At 34.0% G+C, this 11,243-nt stretch overlaps 2 protein-coding genes across 2 annotated transcripts; one reads left to right on the top strand and one right to left on the bottom strand.

Annotated features, from left to right (window-relative positions):
- Positions 1-467: 467 nt before the first annotated feature.
- LOC106157347 (uncharacterized) lies at positions 468-5,920 on the bottom strand. Its single transcript, XM_013533011.3, has 11 exons — positions 5,682-5,920; positions 4,636-4,715; positions 4,124-4,338; positions 3,844-3,926; positions 3,535-3,658; positions 3,242-3,359; positions 2,842-2,888; positions 2,287-2,395; positions 2,004-2,180; positions 1,390-1,481; positions 468-1,065 (listed from the first exon to the last, which is right to left on the bottom strand). Exons 1-11 carry the CDS (start codon positions 5,864-5,866, stop codon positions 946-948), a joined length of 1,350 nt encoding a protein of 449 aa, XP_013388465.1. The 5' UTR covers positions 5,867-5,920; the 3' UTR covers positions 468-945.
- A 184-nt stretch (positions 5,921-6,104) lies between these two features.
- LOC106157464 (epoxide hydrolase 4) lies at positions 6,105-10,906 on the top strand. Its single transcript, XM_013533164.2, has 6 exons — positions 6,105-6,384; positions 6,877-7,001; positions 7,375-7,487; positions 7,740-7,908; positions 8,073-8,233; positions 8,763-10,906. The coding sequence occupies exons 1-6, from the start codon at positions 6,175-6,177 to the stop codon at positions 9,059-9,061; spliced, it is 1,077 nt and encodes a 358-aa protein (XP_013388618.2). The 5' UTR covers positions 6,105-6,174; the 3' UTR covers positions 9,062-10,906.
- Positions 10,907-11,243: the final 337 nt, after the last annotated feature.

Below are 11,243 nucleotides of genomic sequence, written 5' to 3' on the forward strand. Positions count from 1 at the left end.
TTAAACACACTGCACATCCCTAGTTGTTTTCGTATTCTTTACATTAAATATTAAATTCAACAAATTTGTAAAAAGCCTTAAAATATTTTGACGAACATTTCCATTGCAACTTCCATAAACTTTGTGAGGCCACAACGTATTCAGATCAGTCCCTTGTCCTACTGAATGAGAGGAGGAACGTTCCTGGCGAATGATGTACTGTACTTCACATACTCGAATCCTTTCTGCGGATGGGAAAAGTAGGCCCATGATATATGTATATAAAATAATAATCAGCGGTTTTCATATGCCAACAACTGTATCACGAGGTAACTGAAGAATGATGCCACTAATATTAATAAATGACCTTTAATAGTTAATAAGATTCAATGTCAACTGTAATCATGAAAGGGTTCAGATTTGATGATTCATACAAATTCAATTTGAGATGAGGATTCTGTTGTAATTCAATAAGCCACAGATGAAAGTATAAATATTCATAAGCTTTAATTTTTCAAGTATGCGAATGAATGTACATTAATGTGCCAACTTCTGGCATCCATTTGTGCTCAGTCACAGCCTTAAAATGCAACGGGTCCCATCAATGACTAGTCTTCATCTGTAAACCCAAGGTAACATTGTAAACAAAGAAACAGTGGATTACCGTAAAGTTGTCTGAGTATTACAAAATACTAATATGCTGGTAAAATGGATAGGTGAAATCTTCAAATTATTTTTTTTTCTTTTGTGGAATTTTTGAAGAAATTCATCATGATCACAAAATTTATTATGCAGAATACATGTAGCAGAAATCTTTGCATTTTAACAGAGATGTTATTGCTCTAACCTTTTATTCAAAATTTAAGAAAGGGAAAATTCAACCAAGTTCATATTTTATCAAAACTATTTTCACTATGTACATCAGAAATTGTATGTGAGCACCATATTTTTAAAATTGCACTACATTCAGAAGTTGATCACACCAAACAATGTGGGGACCATCTTCAAGCCGTCTATTTGTGCACTAAGAGCTGCGCCATAAGCTTTGAGATTGCCAGAGTCTTGTTCTAATTTGCTGTCCAGTTCCTAACAGAAAAATTAATAGAATATTTCTGTTATATATTATATAGCCAAGGTCATATATACTAGTACATAGCCTAGGTCAAGATTGTTCAACTACATATACTGATTTTCCCCAGATATGGCAAGGTAAATTAAAATTCTATTAAGAGCCTGTTAACACATTAATTTCGATAATTTTAATAATCACTCGTTATTCTATCAAACTATTTCATCCCTTTTACTTTAATCTTTGATAAGACAGTATCAAAATTTATAAATCTTACAAATAATTCACATATTTACAATAAAAAAAGTCCGTAAATGTAAAACAAACACATCTTTCTTTACCTTCAGTTCCTGAACCTTTTGAAATAATGCCATGTTTTGATCTTTGGCTGCTGCAAGAGATTTTCTCAGTTGTCTAATTTCACCTTCCCTTTCTAAAATGATAAAATGACCAGCACTTATAAACCAGACATCAAGGAGGACACATATGCAGACTTTGAACAAGGGAATTGAAAGACAATTCAATGACAACTAGGCAAAAAGGGTGGTTAAAGCACTGAAAGAAATTATCAAAAAATCACAGCAATGTTCACTCCAACAACATGAATAATGCATCTTTAAAAAATATGAACGATTGCCAGGATAATCTGATTCATTCAGTGCATAAAAGGAAGTGGTCGTGAGTAGTCATAACAACTCCACAAATACTTTGTACACATTTTAGCTTGTTTGAGGTGACTTTGTTTGAGGTAAAATTGAGACTGCATATATAAATGCAGTCAACTAAGTATGTTATCAAAAGGAGTATGTATACATAACCTGGAAGAAAAGGATCATTTTGAACAAAATTAATTTTCATGGGTATCTTTGAACTGGTGGGAGTACCTCATATTTCTGATATCGGGTAGGCAAGTCAATGGGAGTCTCTGAACTTTTAAAAAGCATATAGCACTCACCTATATTTCTTTCAAGAAATTCCTGCATAAAGCCATCTATGTCGACCTGCCTCTGTGCCCCATAGCTGCGTGGAGGGGAAGACGTCAGGAGACTCTGGTCTGAACCAGAAGAAAGGAACTCTGAGCCCAGAGTCTCTGACTCTGTCTGCTGCTGCTGCAGTTCCTTTTCAAATTCACCTATAAAATATACCCGAATGAGTGCTTCATGATAAATTTTAGTGAACTAAAAGTTCATTTACTATACTTTCATAATTAAGTGATTAAATATCTACCTATTACTTACCAGTTATAGCTTGCAGATGTTGCTTGCCAAACATGTGTTCTTTTTTGTTGTGCAATGAACTAAAATACATGTTGCAAACTTTGCAATACAGCTCATTTGGGTCTTCTTCCTGTGTGCAAACAAACAGATAATTAAAAAGAAACTACAGACTGTATGGTTATGAATAGACTTTGAGTAACAATTTGTTTTAAAAATATATTTATATCTAAATAAAGATTTTAATTTTCCCTTACTGCTTCAATCACTTAACACATGTAAGACTGGGTTCCTATCCCTAGATCAATCTAAAAGGATTGGTCCATCTCCATGGGTCCCGCGCTAAATTGCTTTCAGCCCAAGCGGCTAAGACGTCTGAGACGCCCACTAAAGCTGCTAAACGATAGTTAATTACCCCCTATCAGCCTCAGCAAGCATGACAGACATCTAAACCGACCAAGTTAATTGCAATTAAGCGATAATCCCCTTGGAGATAGTTTGATCCAAAGTTAGTACGATTGTCTCTGGGAATTTTGCATCTGTCTCATTTTTTTTGTGTAATACTGTGGCATTTATTACCTCCAAGTCCATTATGGTGGAATCTATTTCTGGGGAAACCTCCATATCTGGAATAATTTTATCACCCATTATTTTCCAGTAATACTGAATAATATCAAACACACAAATCAGAAATATTTAGTTAAAACCATTTGTAATTTTTTTTGTCAGTATAATATGAAATACATAAACAATGCAATTTACCTCCAAAATTCGGCTCAATAAGCATGCTTATACTTTGACCAGTAAATCATTTTTGTCATAATGTGACAAACTTCACAACATTTTTAATACTTGTTTTAGGTGCTCATATTGTTATTTTTTTCTGAACCAAATCATCATTCTTTCAAATCACTGATATCTCTTTTATTAAAAAGAAGAACTTTTAAGTGTTCATTGCTAATGTTTTTTGTAAGCTTACCTCCCAAACTTCTTATTTTCTTTTTCCTCAGATAAGTCTGAAAAGCTTCAGATTGCTGATATGCCTTCAGTTGTTCAACATAACGTTTCTTGTCTTTATCTGCTGCTTCAAAATATTTCTGTTAAAAAAAAGCTGTTAAGATGAAAAATATCACATGCTTTCTGACAAAATTATCTGAGTCATTTCAGTAAAAAGTGAACATTTCCACTAAAATAGAAGCATGGTTTGGCACTTATAGAACAAACACTTTTATTGCACAGTGATACACAGGCTTGTAAATAAAGATCCCTCACCTGCTTCTCATCCTGTGACATTGAAGACCATTCATTACCCAGAATTTTAGTCACTTCACAGAATGGAATCTCTGGGTTACTGGCTTTGATTGCCTGTCTTCTCTCAATGGCATATAGTACATAGCTGGAACAATGATATAAAATGCAAGAAGGCTACAAAATGTATATGACAATTTAGATGTATATGTCAATAATAAAAATACTATTTCCATAATATAAATATGTCAATAGAAAAGTTGCTTTTAGAAAGTGTTCTTTAGCATGTCCAAATCCACAAATAGTAATAGTCTTTTAACAAAAATTACTTACGCAGTAATTGGTGCCTTGGGTGCTTTGTTTTCTCCTAGATCCTTTTTTCTTTTCTTTCCTTTTGGCCAGCCACCTCTCCGCTTCTGAAAATGAAAATAAATGTCAATGAAAAATCAAGTTTGTATCAATTTGCAAATATGAAATGCATTTTGCCATCATGCAATTCAAAGGATTCATATTTCATCTTGGCACAATCAGAAAAAAATATCAGCATATTCAATTAAAAAAGTGGCATCTGCCAAGCAAAGAGGTCTCCAATACGAGTAACAAAAATGTGTACCTTTGGTTCTCCTTCAATTGGTTCAGTTGTTGATGTTGTGGAAGATGCAGATTTTGGTGTCACTACTGTTAAAGCAACTGGAACTGTTGTCCCAGATGTTATTAACTGTAGAGGGTTATCTAGTGTGAGTCCAGAGTTAATATCATTGTGAACATCTGTTATCTTGGCTACTTGGTCTTCATCAAGAACATCCTGCTGCTGTTGATCTAACAGATCTAAAAAAAAAAAAAAACAAAACAAAACAAAAAAAACCAAAAAAAAAACTAAAAGAGTTTTTCATAATAAAAAAACATCTTTTTATGAAATTTTTATCTAGAGTATAAATCTTAGGCTTAATGATACAGAAAATCAGCAAAGTGATTCTGCATAAGATCAGTTAAAATTAGATCAAATAACTACTGTTTACAGGAGTGATAAGAAGCTTATACAAAATGGTTTAAAATTTGGGTTTGTTGTTCTATTAAACAAATACTTGCTGACACCTTTGCATATTAATGTTGATGAGCTCTCACCTGTGTGACTCTGTAAATCTACACTGTTGATAGGGTTCCCATATGCATTCACTAAATCAGAAACATTCACCCACACTAACCTAAAAGAAACAGGCAATGAATAAATAATCTCTTTGATACAGCAAATAATAAACAAATGTCAGATTCCTGCCCCATGCCCTATAAGCATGAAAAAAAAAAGCTTGTAATTTTAGAAATTTACTGTAAAAGATATAGTTTTAGATAATTGTGCACCAGCATTCACTTTGTGAAGTGATTCCATTTCCAGGACTCTATTTTCTTTCTTTCTTTTTTTTCTTGCCTCTACCATCCAACCACTACTAGTTTTGGCAAGTTTTACCCCTGTTGAGGACCACCACTGACTGACATCAAAATGCAAGAATTATACCAGGAACTGTTTACCCACCAAAAAACAGAATTTCTAATTTGAAAGGGCCAAGCAACTTGCATTCCATACGCAATTCTTCACACCAGTTTGCTTTCAGGTAGAAAACAAAATTTGACTTACTTCTTGCATATAGAAGTCTGGTTGTAGTGGTATTTAATGAGTGTATGATTTTACAGTGGCATGACTGGTAGATGTGCTGATAAGTTACACATATTTATTTATAGCACTGTCAAAAATTGGATGGCTTTCCTGCAATGTGCAACTTGAGGAGGTAACAAAAAGATTTAGAACTCCCACATCATGGCGGACACTGAAGATGACTGTCATTTTATAGTTGTTTGCATCTATAACTTCCGTCCATTACCACACAAAATACATATCATAAAACTTAAAACAGCATTGCACACGCCTGTGAGTTATGTTATTGTGACACACTGTCCCATGGGATGTGCAGCCGTTTTATTTTTATTCATTAGAATTCAAGAATTAAAACGGAAAAATGGACTGTTAAATGTAATTTTATCAACTCCCCAAAGGACATATACGCAAATGTATTAATCATTAATAAAATGTTAAAATATACTTATACAAGTGTCAGTCTAAAAGGGTCTTTTCACTGAGTACCACTTGGCACTTCTATGATTGGCACACTACTCACCCCTTGGGAGTTTCCATAATAACCCCACCGTCTTGTATAAATCCTGTGGCATTAGAAGGATCTAACTTGTCAGATACCAAGTCCGTTTTCTCACCTTCCGAAGGAAGCGAAGATAATGAATAAATGTTCCCATTTACAATTACAGCATTTGTAGAACTAGCCGTGGTCGCGAGTTCCCCTTCCATTGCGACACTGTTTTCAACAACCTGCTTGTTTTCTGCTCTCTCTTTAATGAAGACGTTATCTCAAGAAAAGACACATATTCAATTTGATAGCATTCCACATTTAATGTTATTATATGAGCGTTATCAGTCAGTAAATATACTTCCTTAAAACGGTTATATTTTTAATAAGACGTTAAGTCTGCCGTTATTTCTGCATGTTTTTATTCTCTTGCAATTACGTGCTGACCTCTGCAGGCAGCTAGAATTACTAGCCTCATCTCCTGAAAGGCCAACAAGTGGGTCGGAGGTGTAGAGTCTATTCATTTAGAATGGGTGTTGTCACTGCTGTTAAAGTATTATTGGGGTTTGCTGTCGTGTATACGATAGCATCATTTTGGTCAGTAGTTATTGTACTGCCGATTCTATTGAAAGGGTTCATGAGTAGTCCAATAAGATTTTTTCAAAGAAGGAGAAGGGAGATCAAACCAGCATGCCTGAACGACCCTAGCCTTGGAACCCACACATACGTCAGACTGCAGGTGACCTTTGATCAATGTTGTAGATTGTCATTTGTCAGATGTGACAGCTATACACATATAGAGTGATATAAACGTTATCTTTTGCAAAGTATGTTGAGAAGTAACATGTTTGAAATGTAATAAAGCCACTTAACTCCTGTAGCTCCATTATGACGCTCAGTGCATGTATCACTTTCGTTTTGTAACCAATAATCAGAATAGAATGTTTTGGGGAAAATACGACTGATCTATGATATATGATCTTTTTCTGTCTGTCCAGTTATGCTGCTGCCTCCAATATCTTACAAATGTTACCAAAACAGCTTAATGGTCTATAATACTAGTATTACTAGTACAGTATGTTGTCAAGCTGATAGAGGCTTAGATATGTGACCAGTTCCTGTCATGATTGAAGAAAACATTGAATTTGAATAATACAAACAGTGTTGAAAAAAGTTACCATGCATGTTTCATGCTTAATTACATTATTGTTTTACTTTGATTGTTGTTTAGGGTCTAAGAATGCACTGTGTAGTTAATGGTAAGGAAGGCAAACCTCTTATGTTGTTTGTTCATGGTTTCCCAGAAGGGTGGTACTCTTGGAGACATCAGCTGAGGGAGTTCGGCCAAGATTATAGGTAGGTAAAGAGCTTATTATCCAGTAGAGATTCAATATATTGCTTGAATTCTTCCAAACAAAAACATAATTGACCGTTGACTCTATGTACAGTATGAAAAAAATACTGGTACATATTATATATTGGCTTGTTTCAATTGATGGGACATTTTAAACAAAAGGGATTAAAGATGTTGTTTTCTGAAACATGTTTATTAAATATGAAAAAATATGTGGAAACAACTCAAAAAAACAAGCAGTCCATTTTTTACAATCATTTATCAAGTTTCAGTTGCTCCTTTTCTGTGCATTCAGTTGCTTTCTACCAAGTGAAAACTTTAAGGGTTGCATTCCTATATGATGTTATTGTCACTCACCTGTGTTGTTGTCTTCAGGTGTGTTGCTATTGACATGCGAGGCTATGGGGAAACAGACAAACCACCAAATGTGTCTGACTATACTATGGACAAACTAACAGGAGATATAAAGCAGCTCATTCCTGCTCTTGGTGAGGGTTTTTCTCTCTACTTTTATAATTAAGAGCTATGACAGAACAATTTTTTTGTTAATATTTCAACTATTTTTTTTTTTGATAAAATCTAATGCTTTTTATTAGCTTAATTTTATTTATTTATTTTTTTTTTGTGGAAATAAAAGAAGTGTTGCTTTAAGTTGCTCTCTTATTACACAGCGTCTTAGTTTTGACCCAGTCTAACATTAAAATATTTGAAGATGTTTCTTTAAACATATTTTATTCCAGGTTATGAATCTTGTGTGTTGGTATCACATGACTGGGGAGGTGTTATAGCGTGGGCCTTTGCTGAGAAATACCCAGACATGGTGGATAAACTGATCACCATGAATGCTCCCCATAGAAAGGCTTTTGCTGACATTATGAATCATAACAAAAAGCAGCTTCTTATGTCTTGGTAGGTGCAGTTAAAGTGAAATACCAGAAGCATAATGCTTTGTCAGTTTGTGATATGTTTGATGATAAGACTGTCTTCATGTTTATCACATGGTTTGTTCCATTTTGTGATGTTTGTGATATTAAGCCAAATATATCCTCATAATTTCCATTTTTTATTTGTAGGTACATATTTTTTTTCCAACTTCCCTGGTTTCCAGAGTTTTTAATCAGCCACAATGACTATGATATCCTCCAGAAGTCTTTCAGAGGAGCAGATGGTAAAGTTATTGGAAGTATGACTCCTGAGGACCTTGAAGCATATACTTACTGCTTCTCACAGCCAAGTATGAGTTGTCTTTGTGAATCAAAATTTGATGCCAAATGCGTTTTGTACTCTTTAGTTTTTGTTTTTATAATCATTGTAATCTAAATTGGCATTGGGATTTACAGCTTTGCATATGTCAGGTTGCCTTAAGTATTCAAGATTAATTAGATATAATTAGTATTATTATTTTAGAACTTTGCAGTTCTTTTTATGTAAATAGCTTCACGGCTGATACATGTATATCAGTTTCTACCAACATGGAATAAAATGTATTTGAATGTATAACATTCCATTGCATTGTATCAAATCTGACATGATTTGCCATTTTTTCATGGTCTTTGATCTAATCAAATCTTATTGAACTTTGCCCATACAAGTAAAAAAAATTCATTTCACAACTTATCTTATTTATCAAAGCATATTTCAGAAGTATCAATAGATTATGACCATGATGTTAAATTATGCTATTTTCTAAAAGTGACAGTATGGTTCTGAAAATATGGTCCTTTTTAAAAACACAAAAAAACATCCTCCTTGTTTTATTTCAGATTCATTGACATCAGCCATCAATTATTATCGGGCTTCAATGAGGACAAGTATTTGGCAGCAAGCACAGCCAAGGGAAGGTAAGAGAGAAGGGTCTGGCAAGATCACAGTACCAGTACTTACTATATGGGGGGATGCTGACAAAGCCCTGCACAAGGATTTACCAGAGCTGGCCCGCAAATACAACACTGACTACACCTTGAAGTACATCCATGGCTGCAGCCACTGGACTCAGCAGGAGAGACCAGATGTTGTCAATGAAATGATGAAGGAGTTCCTTAAAAGGAAAAAATTGGAATGATTTTAATATTGTTTAAATGTGGGGAATGCTGAATAACATAAGTAAATATGGTAACGACTTAATATTTTCAGTGGACAAAATTTATTGATCTTTCAAATACATAATTTAAGAATCATAAAAATTATATTTCTGTATAGCATATATGCTGCTTTCACTGCATAAAATGGATCTGTAAGGAAGCCTCCTTTCCCATTTTGTTGCTACCACTCAATAGGTGTGTTTTAATTTTAAGAAATTATGACTTAAAAATACAATACCAGTAAAATCCACTGTTTCCCCCCCCCCCCCACATTGAAAAGATTAAGCCATTAGCTTATGAATATTATCATTTCTTTATACGTATTTTGTTTATTTGCAAGTTTCAATGACATTAATGTTGGTCAGATAGGTTTTTCCAATAATTATTTACAAATGCATGTTAAATATATGGTTTTTGATATTTTTGCTTTATGAAGTAAAAATTGCACATTCCTTTATCTGATTACCTTATGTTTAAAGTTTTGTAATAATTTTTGTAACAATTTATTTTGCGAAAGGAGACAATAGGATTTAAACCTAGAATGGTTAATCAAACTTCTGATTATTGTACTGGGCACTGTTACTGTGCAGCTTATTAGTACCACCAGCGTGTACGCTGGCGGTACTCATGGTTTTAGTCCCGACCCGTATTGTATGGCTCCGCCGGCTCTGCCGACTCCGTGAGCTCCGCCGGCTCCACAGGGTGGCGTGGGATACAAGTCACCGTTACTGCTTCTCCTCCTAGACCACACGGACCTGTGTCCCCATCTCTTGGATTTAGGTCACATATAGTCTCAACTTGAACCCCCTGTTTTTTTTGTCTCAGTCAGTGTATTCGCTTGGGCGTGACACTCGATAAAATGCACCCTTGTCAAATTTTTTGAAAATTCAATGCTATATATCTCCTAAACGGAAGGAATTATGGGAAAAATAAGTATAGAAGTGTGACTGAAAGTCATACAATATCCGGAGGCGGTATCGCCTCTCTGATCCTCTAGTTTCCAGGCATGTTAACTTGAAATAGAATGGGAATCATCATCATCTTCTCATATGAGACTAGAAAAAGGACAGGAATCTGTGTGAGTTGGGGCCAACTTTTTCACTATCAGGCTGAAACCCTTTGTGCTGGGAATGCCATCTTAGAAAGCAATGTAAAAGTGATACAAAAAATGGTGAATTCATACTATTGTGCAGAAATTCAAGATACGGTAACTCAAGAAAAAATTACCTGAAAATGTCAATGGATTCTTTTCTGTCAGTTTTGATTCACTGACACACTGCAATTGCTATTCTGCCATTATTTGTGGCTCCATTTTCTTCAAAATCCTGCAAATCTTGCTTCATTTTATACTAAATATAATAAATACATGTACGTAGTATACTAATTTTATACTTATGGTTATCTTGGATAATTCTGATAAATACACTTTAACTTACCATTCAATCAGTATTTATTTTTTAAGTGATATTATAGAGACGATCAAAATAATGTATTGTTGAAATTTGACTCAATTTTGTTTGCTTTCATTTACTAGTATATTTTTGTTTCTGTTAGCTTTTTAGTTTTGTTATTGAAACTGCTTCATATGCCAGCCAGTAAAATGTTGTCTTCCCAAGTAGAATGTGTGTCTGTACACTAAACTTTTAGATTTAAAGTGATTTAAAGTGAAACACTACACACAGCATTATTATTCTTGTGCATTGTACATATCAGTATTAGAATCCCTGTCATGTGTACTGGTATTTCATTGATTTTTATATACAGACAAGATGATTTGAAAAAAAAGGAAAATGTAATAAACAATAAACAGCTTATAACACAGTAAATTACATGTTTTCCTGACACTTTTCTGTTGACTGGATGAAGATATTTTATTTGGATTGAAGTTTTTTTTCTGTTTGCATACTGGGGATAGTTATATTGTTTGATAGGCAACATGAATGACAACATTTGTATGTCTACAAACCATTCCTGTGCTGTGATTTTACATTTATGCAATCTAGACACTTGAATAACTTCAATTGTTGAGATGTTGCACTATTATATTAAAATTTTGATCAGATGTGACATGTACATTGAATTGTAACTTACATGTACATTGTAACTCTGAAAAAGCAGTAGTGTTTTGAACTAAATTTACTTGTACATGCAACTTTTGGGAAA

This window comes from Lingula anatina, chromosome 1 (assembly GCF_051362555.1).
Source record: "Lingula anatina isolate TDL-2025a chromosome 1, LinAna3.0, whole genome shotgun sequence".
NCBI lineage: Eukaryota > Metazoa > Brachiopoda > Lingulata > Lingulida > Lingulidae > Lingula > Lingula anatina.

Bases quoted from the DNA above. Each gene is read 5' to 3' on its own strand.
- LOC106157347 (XM_013533011.3), bottom strand. From the start codon at position 5,866: ATGGAAGGGGAACTCGCGACCACGGCTAGTTCTACAAATGCTGTAATT. The intron at 4,716-5,681 runs GTGAGTAGTGTG...TGTTTCTTTTAG, and splicing joins ATTATGGAAACTCCCAAGGG to GTTAGTGTGGGTGAATGTTT. The intron at 1,482-2,003 runs GTGAGTGCTATA...TTATCATTTTAG, and splicing joins ATTTCTTGAAAGAAATATAG to AAAGGGAAGGTGAAATTAGA.
- LOC106157464 (XM_013533164.2), top strand. From the start codon at position 6,175: ATGGGTGTTGTCACTGCTGTTAAAGTATTATTGGGGTTTGCTGTCGTG. The intron at 6,385-6,876 runs GTGACCTTTGAT...ATTGTTGTTTAG, and splicing joins ACACATACGTCAGACTGCAG to GGTCTAAGAATGCACTGTGT. The intron at 7,002-7,374 runs GTAGGTAAAGAG...TGTTGTCTTCAG, and splicing joins GAGTTCGGCCAAGATTATAG to GTGTGTTGCTATTGACATGC.